The 18,496-nt window shown below is 42.9% G+C and overlaps 1 protein-coding gene across 3 annotated transcripts in view; it reads right to left on the bottom strand.

The window, feature by feature from the left end:
* The window catches only part of LOC117519257 (AP-1 complex subunit sigma-2), a 105,359-nt gene that overhangs the window by 10,019 nt on the left and 76,844 nt on the right, over positions 1-18,496 (bottom strand). For 2 of the 3 annotated variants that reach the window (XM_034180579.1, XM_034180577.1), the window contains one exon: positions 12,293-12,301. The exons of the other annotated variant lie outside the window; for it this stretch is intronic. Coding sequence is in view for 1 of the 2 variants with exons in the window: in XM_034180577.1 (XP_034036468.1) it covers positions 12,293-12,301 (9 nt within the window). In the remaining variant the exon portion in view is untranslated. The remainder of the gene's footprint in view (positions 1-12,292; positions 12,302-18,496) is intronic. 3 annotated transcript variants of the gene reach the window in all.

Genomic DNA, 18,496 nt, shown 5'->3' with positions numbered 1-18,496 from the left:
TTTTGTTTTTAACCAGGGTGGAATGACTGCACAGCATTAATGACTTCATAAAACAGATGTGCATGACAGCATTCACTGGACTGACCAACATTCAGAACAATGGGAAAATCCAAGTAACTCAGTAAAGATCTAAGGAGAATGAAGTAGGGAGGTGCTAGTCCGTGAATAATTTTATGAGTTAATAACAGAACCTTAAAATCCAATCTAACAGAGACAGGAGACTAGTGAAGAGATGCCAAAATAGGAGTAATGTGGGTGAAATATTTGCTTACTGTCAAGATTCTGGCAGCAACATTTTGAACCAATTGGAGATACCTAATACTGGACTATGGTAAACAAGAAAAAAGAACATTGCAGTAGTCCAATCTAGAAGAGACAAATGCATGGATCAGGGTCTCTGCATCAGCCATAGACAGGATGGGACGAATCTTTGCTGTGTTTCGCAGGTGGAAGAAAGCAGTCCCAGTAATATCTCTAATGTGTAGGTCAAAGGACAGTGCTGCATCAAAAATCACCCCAGGGTTCCTCACTTTGTTAATGTGAAAGATGTATGATATGCAAGCCTAGGCTAAGTGTTAGATGGTCAAACTGATGCAGATGTCTCGTTGGACCAAAAAACAACCCCCCCCCCCCCCAAAAAAAAACAAAAAAAAACAAAAAAAAAAAAACACAAGTTCAGTTGTATTCGAGTTTAAAAGGAAGAAATTGCTGGATATTCAGCTTTTCACTGACACAAGCAATCCTCTAAGTACTTCATGTGTACGAGATTACCAGCAGTTATCGGCATGTATAACTGGGTGTCATCAGCATAGCAATGAAAAGTAATCCCAAAATGCCACAGTATGTACCCAAGGGATACTATATAAAGGGAGAAAAGCAGGGGGCCTCAGATGGACCCCTGTGGAACCCCATATTTCATGTCAACAAGGCTAGAGGTAGTGTTGTTGTACAAGACACAATGAGAGTGACTGGTTAGGTACGACGTCAACCATGAAGGACATTCCCAGTAACCCCAAAATGATTCTCCAGCATATCAAGTACAATACGATGATCCACCTTATCAAATGCAGTACTAAGATCTAACAGCACTGGAACCGTAGTAGTGTCTGAAATCCACTGCGAGCAGAATATCATTTCCCACTTTAGTGAGAAATGTCTCTGTGGAATGACAGATTCTAAATGCAGACTGCAGTGGCTCAAACAGATTTTTCTCAGTATAAGGTAGTCCACAAGCTGGTGTGAAGCAACCACTTTTTCCAGAATTTTAGAACAAAAAGATAGGTTTCATATCGGCCTATAGTTTTTCAATACACAACAGTCAAGATTAGATTTCTTAAGCAATGGTTTCATTACTGTGGATTTGAAACACTTAGCAACAGATCCCAAGGTTAGTGACAGGTTAATAACTTCCAACACAGGTGGCCCAAGAGTGGTCAGTTTTGTTGGTATAGGGTCCAACAGACAAGTTGTGCTTTTTTTCCAGATGTTACAAGTTTCGTCAGCATGCCCAGTGAAATAACGTCAAATATAGGTAATGAATCAGTGATGGCACACACCTCAGTAACGGTGTAGTGGCCGGACTAAGTCATGCTGGGATATGTTTAACGCAATATCATCTATTTTCTTTTCAAAGTAATTTAAAATGTCTTGGGCTGTAAAAGGAGAGCGACTTACAGGTGGGTGTCCATGAATAAGTGTTACCTCTGTGTCGAACAGGAACTTTGAATTCTACTTGCTTTTGTTGATCAAATCAGAATAATAGGCCCACTTTGTAGCCAGTAGTGCATGCTTATAGTCTAGAATAGCATCACTCCATCAGGCGAGGTGGAATACGTCTAGTTTTGAACAATGCCATTTTTGTTCTAGACCTCTAGACCTATGCTTGAGGCCATTGAACCAGGCGAATGTGTTTTGTTTTGTTTTTTTGGGGGGGGGGGGGGTGTTAATGTAGGTGGATCAATCATGTCGAGTGTGGTTATGAGCACTGAGTTTAAGTTGTCCACAAGACAATCTACCGAATGGTCATTTTCCGAAAGTGACATTAAGATATTAGGCAACATGGCTCCAAGTTTTGACAAAGTTTTTTAATTCGGCACACAAAATATTCAAACAGAAAAAAATGAACAATTCCACAAACACAGACAAAACTAGTGAGTCCGAAAGGGTGTGGGCTGAAGCAAAGCTTATTAGCGCCCACCCCTGCTCGTACAAGTCCAACAATTCTAATCAGTCATATTTACATAAATATAAATTCACTACTACATGTCGACACACAGACATACACATCAATATACTATTCACTTATAATTATATTTATATAGTACCAGATCATAAGAAAGTCAAATCAAGGCACTTTATGCCAGTAAGGACTAACCTTACCAACCTTATCAATTGTAGTTGAAGAGTTAATGTGTCACTGCAATGATAAATAAGGTTCTCGTTCCAGTAAACAAGGCAATGACATGAAAATTAATAAGTGAGTGATCTGAGACCACTGAAGCGAGGCACAATGCCAATATTTGTGAATGCAATACCATGAACGAGGACCAAATCCAGGGTATTTCCACGAATGTGTGTTGAACCCTGAATGCATTGCTGGACTCCTAATACAGTGGGGGAAATAAGTATTTGATCCTATTGTGCACGTTTTCCCACCTACAAAGAATGGAAAGTTCTGTAAGTTTTATCGTATGTACACTTCAACTGTAATCTACAAAAAACATTCAGAAAATCACATTGTATGATTTTTAAATACAACCCCAATTGCAATGAAGTTGGGATGTTGTGTAAAATGTAAATGAAAACAGAATACAATGATTTGCAAATCCTTTTCAACCTATATTCAATTGAATAGACTACAAAGACAAGATATTTAATGTTCAAACTGATAAAATGTATTGTTTTTGTGCAAATATTTGCTCATTTTGAAATGGATGCCTGCAACACGTTTCAAAAAAGTTGGGACGGGGCAACAGAAGACTGGGAAAGTTGATGAATGCTCAAAGAACACCTAACTGGAAACAGGTGAGTGTCATGATTGGGTATAAAAGGAGCATCTCCAAAAGGCTCAGCCCTTCACAAGCAAAGATGGGGCAAGGATCACCACTTTGTGAACAACTGTGTGAAAAAATTAGTCCAACAGTTTAAGAACAATGTTTCTCAATGTTCAATTGCAAGGAATTTAGGGATTCCATCATCTACAGTCCATAATATAATCAGAAGGCTCAGAGAATCTGTTGAACTTTCTACACATAAGCGCAAGGCCGAAAACCAACATTGAATCCCTGTGACCCTCGATCCCTCAGGCGGCACTACATTAAAAACCGACATCACTGTGTAAAGGATCTTACCGCGTGGGCTTAGGAACACTTCAGAACCAGGTGAATGTGGTTTTTTTTTTGGGGGGGGGGGGGGGTGTTAATGTAGGTGGATCAATCATGTCGAGTGTGGTTATGAGCACTGAGTTTAAGTTGTCCACAAGACAATCTACAGAATGGTCATTTTCCGAAAGTGACATTAAGATATTAGGCAACATGGCTCCAAGTTCAATTGTACTTGAAGAGTTAATGTGTCACTGCGATGATAAATAAGGTTCTTGTTCCAGTAAACAAGGCAATGACACGAAAATTAATAAGTGAGTGATCTGAGACCACTTGAAGGGAGGCACAATGTCAATATTTGTGAAAGCAATACCATGAATGAGGACCAAATCCATGTGTGTTGAACCCTGAATGCATTGCTGGAATCCTAATACAGTGGGGGGAATAAGTATTTGATCCGATTTTGTACAAGTGCAAGTTAAATCTCTACCATGCAAAGCAAAAGCTATACATCAACAACATCCAGAAACGTTGCCGTCTTCTCTGGGCCTGAGCTCATTTGAAATGGACAGACGCAAAGTGGAAAAGTGTGTTGGGGTCTGATGAGTCCACATTTCAAATTGTTTTTGGAAATCGTGGACGTTGGGTCCTCTGGACAAAAGAGGAAAACGACCATCCTGCTTGTTACCAGTGCAAAGTTTAAAAGCCAGCATCTGTGATGATATGGGGGGGTGTAAGTGCCCACGGCATGGGCAACTTATACATCTGTGATGACACCATCAATTCTGAAAGGGACATCCAAGTTTTGGAGCAACACATGCTGCCATCCAAGCAACGTCTTTTTCAGGGATGTCACTGCTTATTTCAACAAGACAATGCCAAGCCACATTCGGCATGTGTTACAGTAATAAAGAGTGCAGGTACTAGACCGGTCTGACTGCAGTCCAGACCTGTCGCTCATCGCAAATGTGTGGCGCATTATGAAGCGCAAAATACGACAAGGAGACCCCAAACTGTTGAACAACTGAAGTCGTACATCAAGCAAGAATGGGAAAGGATTCCACCTACAAAGCTTCAACAATTAGTGTCCTCAGTTCCCAAATGCTCATTGAGTGTTGTTAGAAGGAAATGTGATGTAACACAGTGGTAAACATACCACTGTCCCAGCTTTTTTGAAAAGTGTTTCAGGCATCCATTTCAAAATGAGCAAATATTTGCACAAAAACAAAGTCTATCAGTTTGAACATTAAATATCTTGTCTTTGTGGTGTATTCAATTGGATATAGGTTGAAGAGGATTTGCAAATCATTGTATTCTGTTTTTAATTTACATTTTTCACAACGTCCCAACTTCATTGGAATTGGGGTTGTAATTAATTTGCATTTTATTGCATGAAATAAGTATTTGATCCACTAGAAAAACAAACTTTAATATTTGGTACAGACACCTTTGTTTGCAAATACAGAGGTCAGACATTTCCTGTAGTTCTTGACCAAGTTTGCACACTGCAGCCTCCAAAGATTTTCTATTGAGTTCAGGTCTGGAGACTGGCTCGGCCACTCCAGGACCTTGAAATGCTTCTCACGGAGCCCCTCCTTAGTTACCCTGGCTGTGTGTTTGGGGTCATCGTCATGCTGGAAGATTCAGCCACGACCCATCTTCAATGCTCTTATTTTTCAGAATTTTATTTTAGATTCTGTCTCTCACAGTTGAAGTGTAAGTATGCTAAAAATTGCATACCTCTCCATTGTTTGTGGGTGGGAAAACCTGCAAAATTGACAGTGGATCAAATACTTATTTTACCTACTGTACATCTATAACACCCATGAATGATTTGCAGAGGGAATATGAATGTTGAAGCCACATAAGATAAACACATCAAATTCATCTAAGAAACCAGAATATGGGCCCGGGGGCGATATATGGTGACAAAATGATTGATTTGATTTTTATTCTTCTGACCTTGGCTATACATAGCATCCCAGGCAGAGCAGAGAGTCAGATTATTAAATGAATTATATTTTAGACACCCAACAGCTAGCAAGCTACATCCAGATTTATGAATTAGAGCAGTGATTCTCAACCGGGGTGCCGCGGCACCCTAGGGTGCCGTGATCGATCGTCGGGGGTGCCGTGGGTATTTTTCATATTCGCGATTATTTTTCATATTCGCGATTACCGTGAATTATTTATTTTATCCATAAAGCATAAAACGACTCAGAATCTGATGTCAAACATGCTGCAGCCTCGCTCTCGTCTTAAGGCGGGACAATAACAAGGAGGCTGACGACCGATTAAAACAGTGTCGTCTCCTTCAAAAGCCGTCTAAAATGCGGAGCTGTCGGTGTGTGTGTCTGTGCTTGTGTGCGCGCGCGCGGAGTTTGCAGGCTGCAGACTGCGAGGGAGGGGGGTGGCTGGGTGATTCCTGAATGCAGGCGCGACACGTTCAGTGCGCAGCGAGCACGGAGCAGAGAGAGGATTTTAACCCGAGTAAACAAAACCAAAACATGAAGCTGCCTTTACTTCTCTCTGAACTTTCTCTAAAGGTGTGATTCTGCCGTTACCGTCCTGTTCACACCATGTGCGCGTCGTATGCTGAATCTATGAGATCATGAGATGAAATAAACGGCCAAATATCTTTAAAAACATATTTAAAAAATGAAAAGATATGAATGAACTGAGCCACAAAAACAAAAACAAAAAAAACAATGTTCAGACGCAGAGATCACAAAAAGCAGGTGAGAACTCTGAACTTTAACAGCTGTTATTTTCCAAAGGTACGAGTATTTATTTGTTCAGTCTTGAGCTTAATGTAGTGTTTAAGCACAAAACGTGACTGATGAGGAGAAACAATTTCAGAAATGCAACAGAAACAACCACAATTCAGAAAAAGTTGGGACTGTATGTTAAATGAAGATAAAAATAAAAATGTTGCACTATTCCCAGTTTCTCCACTCACAGAAGCCAACTGTTCTTCCAGAGTTGTGTAATTATACTACAATAGTAGAATATAAAGAAGGGAGAAAAAGAAAAAAAAAATAGACAATATATTCGTCAATTGCAATTATTTGTCTGACAATTAATCATCTCCAGAAATTTCTAATCGTGACAGCCCTACTTGAGATCAGAGCGCAAAATGCTTGGGGATTTTCGAAATGCGGTGTTTTCTGTATCGATTTTCTATTGCGATAATTGGTTTTGCGCAAAACCAGAGGTAATAGCATTATAATATAACACTGAATTAGAGCAACACCCTGCCTTGCTTTGTATAACAAACAGTGTTGCCAGTTACTTTGAGTTACATTTTAAATTACTTTACACATTTACTTCATTAGTAGCTTTATGCAGTTACTTTATTAGCAGCTGCCGGCACCTTGTAATTAATATGTAACTAATAAGGTAACAACTAATCTAACTTGTTTACTCTTAGCCCCTTAATGCCTATTGTCGCATATATGCTACAATATTTGACTCAAATATGCAACATACCAAATTGACCAGTATGCCTGTTGTTGCAAATTTGCAACATACCAGTATTATTAGTATAACAACATACATTATTACCAAAATTACTATTTATTTTTTGTGCAAAAGGGAAATGAATAATCTCAATATTATTTACCATCTACTTAAAGGCAAAAACACACACAGAACATTTTTTTATATACAGCTATATAAATTCAGGTGTTAAGGGGTTAAGATTGAGTAATCAGCAAAGTAATCAGCAAAGTCATTAATAGCTACTTTTCTGATGACTCAATCTTGAAAATAACCAAGTTAGATTACTAGTTACTTTATTAGCTCCATTTACCAGCTGCTGACAAGTTGTCCGCAGCGGCTCATGAAGTAACTGTAAAAACTAAATAATAAAGTAACTTTTCAAAGTTACTGTGGCAACACTGATCATGAGGGACGTGACTAAATGTGTACATCAGTGGGCAGGCTTCATATATCCTCCTGACTCCCATATATATATATATATATATATATATATATATATATATATATGTGTGTGTGTGTGTGTACTGGTAGTAAGGAGGTTAAGGGGAGGTCAGCAGTAGGTTTAAGCCAGGTTTCGCATAAACCAATCACAACTAAGTGGTGTTTCATAATTAGATCATTTATCAACAGTGATTTTGAGGACAGTGACTTTATGTTAATGAGACCCGAACTAAGGACCTCACTGTGGTTGACATATGGACTACTGCGATTTGGGGGTGGTCCCAGAGAAATATACAGTGAGACAAATAAGTGTTTGATCCACTGTCTAGTTTGCACATTTTCCAACCCACAAAAAAATGGAGATGTAATTTTTTTTTTTTCATCATAGCTACACTTCCACTGTGAAACAGAATATTAAAAAAAGAGAAAATCACATTGTATGATTTTTTTTTAATTATTAATTTGCATTTTGTTGCATGAAATAAGTATTTGATACAATAGAAAATACAGATCCATACAGATCTTTCAGGTTTGGAGTTTCAGTTCCCTCCAAAGATTATCTATTGAGTTCAGGTCTGGAGACTGGCTCGGCCACTCCAGGACCTTAAAATACTTCTTATGGTGCCACTCCTTAGTTTCCCTGGCTGTATGTTTCGGGTCATTGTCATGCCGGGAGACCCAGCCACGACCCATCTTCAATGCTCTTATTGAGGGTAGGAGGTTGTTTGCCAAAATCTTGTAATACATGACCCCATCAATCCTCCCTTCAATACGGTGAAGTCGTCCTGTCCCCTTTGCAGAAAAGCCCCCCCCCCAAAAAAAGATGTTTCCACCCCCATGGTTCACAACTGGGACAGTGTTCTTGGGGTTGTTCTCATCCTCCAAACATGGCAAGTGGAGTTGATACCAAAAAGTTCTATTTTGGTCTCATCTGACCACATAACCTTCTCCCATGCCTCCACTGGATCATCCAGCTGGTCACTGGCAAACTTCAAACGGGCCTGGACATGTGCTGGCTTAAGCAGGGGGACCTTGCGTGCACTGCGGAATTTTAATCCATGATGGCGTAGTGTGTTGCTAAGGGCCCTGTCCCACTGGCGTTTAGGAGGATTTGTGCATGAAATGAGGAGACAAAAGCTGAGCGTCCGCAACAAAGGTGGGCGGAAATGACAAATGTCCCGGGGTGGATCAGCGAATACATGAGGAAGAAAAGCGGATATAACAGGGAACAGAAGCGAAGGCGACTGCAGAGGCACCCCCAAGAGGGGCACAGTGGGCGTGATGCACTCGCTCCATCCGTGTCCACTCTGTCTGCATGTGCGACTGTGATGTGGCCGTGCTGGGCACGCGTCATCTGTTTTGCACGCTGTCCCGGTCCGCCGCCAAGCTGCGCCAACCCGTTGGTTGCGGATATCAGCGGATGACAGGGGATATGCGGCGAGTTGGTTGTGTATGTGCTGTGTATGTCTTCAGTATGTGTTCAGGCAGTGATGCGGATCTCATCCGCAGCAGGATTTTTGAGCCGCTCAAAAATCCTGGCTGCGGACATGCGCGCCTCTGCGGATGATCACGGACATGTTCGGATGGTGGCCAACTCATACAGGAATATTACACAGTTATTGCGGTTGTTTGGTGGATGTGGGCCACTTTTGTGCGCATTCCATCCGCAAATCCTCCTAAACGCCAGTGGGACAGGGCCCTAATGTAATCTCTGCGACTATGGTCCCAGCTCCTCCCGTTGTTTCTGCACTTTCTCAGAATCATCCTTACCCCATGAGGCGAGAGCTTGCATGGAGCCCCAGGCCGAGGAAGATTGACAGACATCTTGTGTTTCTTCCATTTTCTAATAATTACGCAACAGTTGTTGCCTTCTCATCAAGCTGCTTGCCTGCTGTCCTGTAACCCATCCCAGCCTTGTGCAGGTGTACATTTTTGTCCCTCGTGTCCTTAGACAGCTCTTTGATCTTGGCCATGGTGGATAGGTTGGAGTGTGTAGACAGGTGTCTTTTATACAGGTAACGAGTTCAAACAGGTGCCATTAATACTAACAGGCCTGTGAGAGTTCTTGTATAATTTCTTGCTGGTTGGTAGGTGATCAAATACTTATTTCATGCAATAAAATGCACATTATCCATCCATCCATCCATTTTCTTCCGCTTTATCCGGAGTCAGGTCATGGGGGCAGCAGCTCAAGCAAAGCCGCCCAGACCTCCCGATCCACACACCCCTCCCCGGCTCCTCCGGGGGAACCCCGAGGCGTTCCCAAGCCAGCCGAGTAATCCCTCCAGCGTGTCCTGGGTCTTCCCCGGGACCTCCTCCCGATGGGACGTGCCCGGAACACCTCTCCAATGAGGCATCCAGGGGGCATCCGGAAAAGATGCCCGAGCCACCTCAACTGGCTTCTTTCGATGTGGAGGAGCAGCGGCTCAACTCCGAGCTCCTCCCGAGTGACCGAGCTCCTCACCCTATCTCTAAGGGGGCGCCCAGCCACCCTGCAGAGTAAACTCATCTCGGCCGCTTGTACTCGCGATCTCGTTCTTTCGATAATGAGCCAAATCTCATGACCATAGGTGAGGATCGGAACGTAGATCGATCGGTAAATCGAGAGCTTTGCCCCCCTACTCAGCTCTCTCTTCACCACGACGGTCTGATACAGCAACCGCATCACTGCAGATGCTGCACCGATCCGTCTGTCGATCTCACACTTCATCCGTCCCTCACTCGTGAGCAAGACCCTGAGATACTTAAACTCCTCCACCTGAGGCAAGGACACTCCACCGACCTGAAGAGGGCAAAGCACCTTTTTCCGGTCGAGAAAATGCACATTAATTATTTTAAAATCATACAATGTGATTTTCTGAATTTCCTGTTTTTTTAGATTCTGTCTCTGACAGTTGGAGTGTGTCCACAATAAAAAAATTTCCAACTCCTCCATTCTTTGTAGGTGGGAAAATTTGCAAAAATCAACAGTGGATCAAATGATTTGACTTACTAAAATTCTTAAAATTGCCTAAAATTAGGTTTCGGTTTATGAAGGCAGCAGACTTGGAACACTTGATGTTGCAGGAACAGCCAGTGGGGCATTTACAATTTTACCGTTTTCCAATGTATTTCAGAATTTCAGACTCACCTTTATTGTCACTGCACAGTAAACCAGCACGACAAAATTTGCTTGTGCATCCTCAAAAAACAATGCCTGCACTCACACATAACTTACCCACACACATTCTCATATGCACAAGCACCTGCGCACACACATACCTCAATAAATATTAACATCAGATTTTTTGGGGGGGGAGGGGGGGGGGTGAGACACCTCTACATTATATCTTGTAATGGGAACTAAGTTTGCAAAACATATCCCTCTAAGTTCTTTATGAGTGGAAACAGGCCACAGTCTCAAGTTGAAGAATTTCCCTTCATGCCACATAAACTGCACTATCACCATCGTGGATTTTCTGCGCTAATTTCCCCACTAAGCTAATGGATTCCATGTCCACATAAATTGTAGGCCCTGCAGGTTCTCTAATCACCTGCTCCATGGTCTGCTGTAGAATCCTAATGTTACCCTCCTGTAGAATTCTATGTTCACAGAGTAGATGGTGGCACCTTTTCCAATAGGGTAAAGGCCGTCCGGCAACAGCAAGCCATGACTACTCCAGAAAGACAGCCAGTTATCAATGGAAATAAAGCCTTGCGGTCTACAAAATTGCGCCAGCCACCTATTTAGTGACATCAGCCTGCTAAACGCCTCATAATTCTCCTGAGAGTGGAGGGGGGCGAGATACTATTAATTGATGCCGATATCTTTCTGGCGAGGTCAAAAGTCCTCTCTATGTCCATTTTTATGAGTTCTGAGTGTCTCATCCTAACATCATTGGGGCCGACATGAATAACTATGTGGCTATAGTGTTGTGTTCCTTTAGCTGACTATTCTTGTGCAACATCAACACACTAAGATGAAAGGAAATGTCGGGTGGTCTGGCCTCAGGAATACATTTAATGTCAGCTGGCGTCTGTAATCTAACTTTGCGGATGATAGAATCCCCTATCATTAATGCACAGAGTTTCGGCCTGCAGATGGGGGTAGAAGTCACCCGTGGGTTTGGAGGGCTATCAACAGGCATGTCCGAGGCTGTGAAACAGTTCACAGTTGACAGGTAGCAGAACAGGTAGCAGAAATAAGAGGAACAATTACAACCTTGTATTACTTAGAAGAGCGCCGCCCAGTCCAGTTACCAACGATGCAGTCCATCCGGGAAAATGTTGCCAGCACCCAGTTGCCAGATGGTACTGAAGCAGGAGGACTACCTACAAATTCTTTAACGTCACCTCAAATCATCAGCTTGATAGTTGAAACATGGTCATAAATGGGTGTTCCAACAGAACAATAATCCTGAACACACGACAGCTGTAGGTTGGCTAAAATAGGCTAAATTTAAGCTTTTGGAAAGGCCTTCCCAAAGCCCCGACCTCAGCCCGTTGAAAATTTGTGGACTATGCTTAAAATCTGGGATAGTGCCAGGAAATCAACCAATTTAAATGAACTCTCTCAATTATGCCAAGATAAGTAGTCAAATATCCAACCAGAATTATGCCTGAAGCTTACTGATGGCGACCAAAAGCATCTGGTCGAGGTGAAGCCTGCAAATGGACATATAACCAAATATTCATGGATACGTATGTATATATTGAGGAATTCTGTACAATCACTCCACACTGCAAAAGAATAGTTCAAAATTAAAAGGCCCAAAATACCACAACATAAATATGAATGATAAGTGTATGCAAACCTCCGACCACAACTGTATGTAGACCCTGAGGCCCAATGGTGCAGGTGCTCATCTCCAGATTCCCTAGAGTCAAAAGTGGATGAGAGATTATGACTCCCCCTGGATGGGATGCCAGTTCGACACAGGTCACTTTCCCAGCTTATGCTGGCACCCATTTAGAGTTGGATGGACTGAGACAATGTAGCTTAAGTGTAAACTATACAGGAACATGTAGCATAAATAAAGTGTAGCACTTACTTTGGCATCCTAAATACGGTTCAGCATAAAATAAAGAAAGACACTGCATCAGAACAGTGAAAAAAGAGAACACATCCCATTTCAACATTGTGACAGCTTAAATGATATTCCATTTTTAAAACAGTAACATTTGACATTCACAAATGATAGATTTTTACAGACTTAATACTTAAATCCTTGTCACCTGTTATGTGGGGTAAACACTTTTTCTACAAATGAGGAGCTGTTTCTATTGCATTTTGAAATAAAGCATTTGCTCTTCAGAAAAAACAAAAATCCTCAAACTTAAGATATTCTCAATGTAACATTATGTTAGCCATGAACATAAAACCAGGAGCTGATCAGTCATATCAAAGAGACATTTGTTGACAAATAATTTATTATCTATTTTATACATTGAACACAATGTCAGAATTGAACAATCACTAAGTGTTTCATCTTTATTCATAACTAAATAAATTATTTATTTTATACATTGAACACAATGTCAGAATTGAACAATCACTAATAATATAAACATTTTAAGTGTTTCATCTTTATTCATAACTAAATAAATTACAATAGTTTCATGTCTATTTCATTATATAAAGTCCAGTGACAAAACCTACAGATTTTATTCCTACTGTATTGGCCCAAACACAAGACAGCCCTGATAATAAGACAAACTCACGTTTTCAAGATGGTTTTGGAAAAATAATTTCAGTCTAAATTTTTTTATTTTTAAAGATTTGAAAAAAAAATGTTAATGAAAGCACAACTGAATACAACAAAAGTGGTGCAAACTGGTGTACCTTACTTAGCTCCTCAGATCATCACGTCAATCTATAAGCTAAATCAGTGTTATCCACACACATGCGCTCTGGAGCAGGTTTTCATCCACAATGTTTTTGCACAATGCTATATTCATCTTTCCCTCAATCCTGACTAGTCTCAAACTTCCTGCCGCTGAAAATCATCCCTACAGCATGATGCTGCCACCACTATGCTTCACTGTAAGGATGGTGACTGGTTACCTCAAAACATGACGCCAGGCATTCACACCAAAGAGTTCAATCTTTGTCTCATTAGATCAGAGAGTTTTGTTTCTCATGGTCTGAGAGTCCTTCAGGTGCCTTTTGGCAAACTCCAGGTGGGCTGCCACGTGCTTTTTACCTAGTGGCTTCCATCTGGCCACTCTACCATACAGGCTTGACTGCTGATGGTTGTCAATTTTGAGCTTCATGGCAAAGGCTGCGAATACTTATGTACATGTGATGTCTTATGTTGTTTTAAAAATATTTAATAAATTTGCAAAAATCTTTAAAGAAAAAAAAAAGCCTGCAACAACAACAAAACAATATCATTATGGGGTATTGTGTGTAGAATATTGAGGGAAAAAAATTAATTTCATCCATTTTGGAATAAGGCTGTAACATAAAATGTGGAAAGGGTGAAGCGCTGTGAATACTTTTGGGTTGCACTGTAAGATACAGATAAGCTTTATATTTAAAAAAAAACCTAGAAATGGACCGGTCTCAGTCTCTGTACCCTGTGTGTTGCATGGACATGCAGGTTTTACTCATCTTTCAGTTTAAGATACTCGTTAATATGCACATACATGAAAGAGGGCTATTTGCTTGTTGCCGATGACTCGTTTTCCCACCCATCTGACAGCTGTAACAGATCGTGAATTGTCCTCTGACAGCTGCCAACTGCAAAAGCTCAGTAAAGACTTACAGTGTTTCTTAACAACCTCCCATTTTGTCTTCTTTTGTTAGTATTACAGGGGCATTTTGTAGTGCGAGTGCATAAGGTAGAGCCATAAGCTCTTTCTTCTGCTTCCTATCTATTTTGTAGCCCCATTCCACCCCCCCAATTCTTTCAAAACATAAATTTTTCCAGTGCTCAAAATTTTCAATATTTACATTGTGGTCTTCCTTTATCATGTGTTTTGGGTAATCATGAACTCTGACCCGGCACAGCATCCACCAAGTGTACCGAGATACTGAATTCGCCAATTCCCCACAAGGTGAACTTTCTGTGCATGCTGGACTTTTTAGTTGGGAATATCCCAAAATACTCCTTAAAGATTCCTGTGAAGGAATGAGGAAAGCAACTATGGAAATTTTCAAACATATAAATTAGATAAATAAATCTAAGTTTTGATGGGCAGAGACACAATCTTAATACAAAAGGGTTAACACACCCAACTGTCACAGGATGCTAACAAAGAGTTGTGACATATCGCACATGAAGTCTGCAGCTGCTGCACTCTGTTCTGAACACGACAGAAACTAGTATCAACAACGCACAATGTGGTGTGATTCAGCTGGTGTCTTTATCAAGTTAAAATCTCTACTGAAGCAGTTTGAGCAGCAAAAATAACTTGGATCTATCTTTGAAATAAAAGGAGAGTTACATATGTAACTACGGTCCTATGAATTCTGGATGGCAGCCAGAGGGCGGTGCTTTAGTGCCTGGATTATTCCATGTGCGCATGCGCAGAGGTTGAGGCTTATACCAACAAAGTCACGCCAGGATGTGTGACCTAGGTGACGTCAGCGACAGTGTATGAGCGTACATTACTCAGCATTCAGTTCTTTTGGAATCTATTGCTTAGACTCCGAGTAACAACCAAAATCTGGCAGTCATCTGGAATTCATAGAACCGTAGTTACCTACGCAACTCTCATTCTATTTCATTCCTCCTGACCGCCAGAGGGCAGTGCTTTGGCACCTAGATGACCTTATACCAACAAGGTCACGAGGAGTGTGCACTTACCAAACCTCAAGTGTGCACTTACCAACCACAGCTGCAGTTTGAGGAGGCCGATAATACAGCTGTCACCACAGGGTGAAGCACAGCTACATTAACTCTGTAGAAGCGGGCAAAAGTACAGGAGGAAGCCCATGTTGCTGCAGTACAGATGTCATTCAGTAGCACACCTCTCAGGGCAGCCCAGGAGGTGGATATGCCTCGACTTGAATGACATTTCACGAGAGGAGGTTGAGAGTCGCTGTTCCTGAAAGCTTGTAATATAGCATTAACAACCCACTGTGACAGTCTTTGCTTGGACAAGGTGCATCAGTTTGGCAAAACGCAGCTGTATATGTATGTAATGTGTAAGTGCACGAACAGGGACAACAGACTAGAATTAGCTTCTGGAGTAGATTGTGGGGTAAAGACAGCAAAGGTACCCAGATGGTTAGCATTGAAGGGTAAAACCGTCTTTGGTAAAAAGGAGGGGTTTGGCCATAGAGTAACCTCTGACCCATCAGAATTCCAGCCCATGCAGTTGTCAGCAACTGCATGGGCTGGAGCTCGCCAATGCGCTATGCGGATGAAATAGCAAGGAGGAATGCAGTCTTAATTGAGAACCAGCTGAGGTCACTGGCACCCAGTGGCTCAAACGGTGAAGAGCATAAACCCTCAAGAACCAATGGAAGATCCCAGGATGGCACACGTGCAATCCTCGGAAGCCGAAGGTGAAAAGCACCTCTTAAAAAGCGACATATCAGGGGTGCGATCCTATTGATCAACCATCTATCATAATGTGGTGAGCAGAGACAGCAGTAACATAAACTTTAGTTGTAGAGACAGATAGACTGCTGTCAAACAATGATTGAAGATAGCTCAGCAGCACTGGTACAGTACAATATTCAGGGTCCACACCTTGCTTACTGCACCAACGGGTAAAAAGCTTCCATCTATTGCTGTATAATTTCCTAGTGGAGGGCGCACAGGCATTCAGTATAGTCTGCACGATAGCTTGATAACAAGAGTTCAGCATGGAGTCTGTCCCTTCAGGGGCCACACATACAGTTGAAGATGCTATAGGTGAGGACGCCAAATGTTCCCCTCCAACGGCGACAAAAGGTTCCTCCTCTGTGGGAGAGGCTCTCTGCTGAGGAGCATCAGAATCATGGGGAATCATGTCCTGCCCGGCCAGTACGGGGCTATGAGCAACACTGTGTGACCGGCCATGCATATTCTGTGTAGCATCAGTGTGATCAATGGAAGAGGAGGAAATGCATATAGTAGACAGGCTGACCAAGGGTGACCCAGAGACAATCACAGGCGACAGTGTGCTGTGGTGTTCAAGGCAAACAGATAGACTTCCACCTTGCCAAACCTGTCCCAGATCTGTAGAACTACATCTGGGTTGAGGCGCCACTCACCCAGTATCGGTTTCTGACGTGAGAGAAAATCCACAGCATAGTTCTGCATGCCCGGCAGATGCACAGCCCTGAGACTCAACATGAGAAACAAAGGCCACTGGAGAGGTTCCTGGGCTTCTCTCAGGGAATGAACAGACCTGGTGCCTTCTTGATGTTTTATATGGTACACTAGCAATGTGTTCCCTTACCAAACAAGCACATCTCCCCTCTAGGGCAGGAGAGGAATAGCTCATGGCTAGATGGACAGCACACAGGTCTAGTAAATTGATGTGCTGGAGCCTCTCCTGAGGGCCCCAGACACCCCTGATCATTCTGTGGTTCCACACTCCACCCCAGTCGGAAAGTGAGGCATCTGTTAGAATGACCTCCTGGTGGAAGAGTACAAAGGCCAGAGGAACACCACGTGTTAGGAACTCCCTTTCCCCCCAGGGACAGATGTCAGACAGACTGAGCTGTCCTGTGTTAATGCAGCATGGGGTTGAGGCCCAGGCTGTTGAGTCAAATTTGTAAGGAGCGCAAGGACTAGAGTCCCACAGGCATGACTGCTGACACTGCTGTCAGTTTCCCCATGAGCTGGAAGAGCAGACTGTAAGTCAGTCTGGCATTCCTGCAAACATGACAGACCAGAGTGAGAATGTCGTCCACCCTTCTTGGGGATGGGTGAGCAGTCATTGCCAGTGAGTCTTGTGCCATGCCAATAAATACCACCTGTTGGCATGGGGTCAAGGAGCTCTTTGCAAAGATCATAATGAGCCCTAGCTGTGACATGTTGCAGTAGGGTGCGAGTGTCATCAAGTTATTGCTGCTGGCTCTGTGTGCATACAGGCCAATTGTCTAGATACGGAAGAACCCGTATCCAATGAGCCTGCAAGGGAGGGAGTTCTGCTGCCACGAACCTGGTGAAGGTGCGGGGAGTGAGTGAGAGCCCAAAGGGGGAGGACTCTGAACTGGTATGTCTGTCCCTTTAAGGCAAACCGGAGGAATTGCCTCTGGTGAACTGACACTGGGATGTGAAAATAGGCATCCTTCAGGTCGACACTGGTAAACCAGTCCCCCAGCCAAATTACCTGGAAAAGCAGCACTTTCACATATTGATTTAAATTCCTGAGGTCGAGGATGGGGTGAAAGACACCATCCTTTTTTGGAACTACAAAATAAGTTGAATAAAACCCCCTTAGGCGATCTGAACCGTGGACCCGCTCTATGGCTCTTTTCTTCAGGAGCTCGAGAATCTCCTGCCGGAGAATGAGAAACTTCTCTGGGTCTGTAACATCTGTGACTTTTTCACCATGAAACTTGGGGAGACAGCGACTGAACTGAATATTGTAGCCCCCGACCAACGTGGAAATCACCTATTGATCCAAGACCAATTCCACTACAAAATAAGTTGAATAAAACCCCCTTAAGCGATCTGAACCGTGGACCCGCTCTATGGCTCTTTTCCTCAGGAGCTCGAGAATCTCCTGCTGGAGAATGAGAAACTTCTCTGGGTCTGTAACATCTGTGACTTTTTCACCATGAAACTTGGGGAGACGGCGACTGAACTGAATATTGTAGCCCCCGACCAACATGGAAATCAGCTATTAATCCGAGACCAATTCCTGCCACCGGTTGAGCTGTGTCTGGGAGAAATTGACTGGTGGCCCTGTACTGGGCGTCAAACCCGACTACTGCGGCCCCATGATGATTTTCAGGGGCGAGCAAGACGGGCCTTCCATCATGGCGGCAATTTCTGTGTGGTCCACCCGTGGGTGGCCGAAAGGTGGACTGCTGGGAGGGCTGACGCGGTACACCCCGATTCCAGGAAGCATGTCTGTTTGCTGGAAGGAAGCCACCTGTGCACTTAGGTTGGCGCCTGCGACTTCACTGTATTTCAGCAAATTGCTGCCGAGATGTGTTCGCCTGAACAGCATGCTCCAGGATCTGCAGGGCCGAAAACCTGACCTGGGATAACAGGCAGTGTGTGTAGTGATCCCCTGCAAGCCTCAGACAGAGGGGACTGGAGCAAACACACCTGGTGCCGGGTTATGGTCAGAGTGGACATCAG

The sequence above is a fragment of the Thalassophryne amazonica genome, chromosome 10, assembly GCF_902500255.1.
Source record: "Thalassophryne amazonica chromosome 10, fThaAma1.1, whole genome shotgun sequence".
Lineage (NCBI taxonomy): Eukaryota > Metazoa > Chordata > Actinopteri > Batrachoidiformes > Batrachoididae > Thalassophryne > Thalassophryne amazonica.
This window is presented reverse-complemented; position numbering and strand designations above follow the sequence as displayed.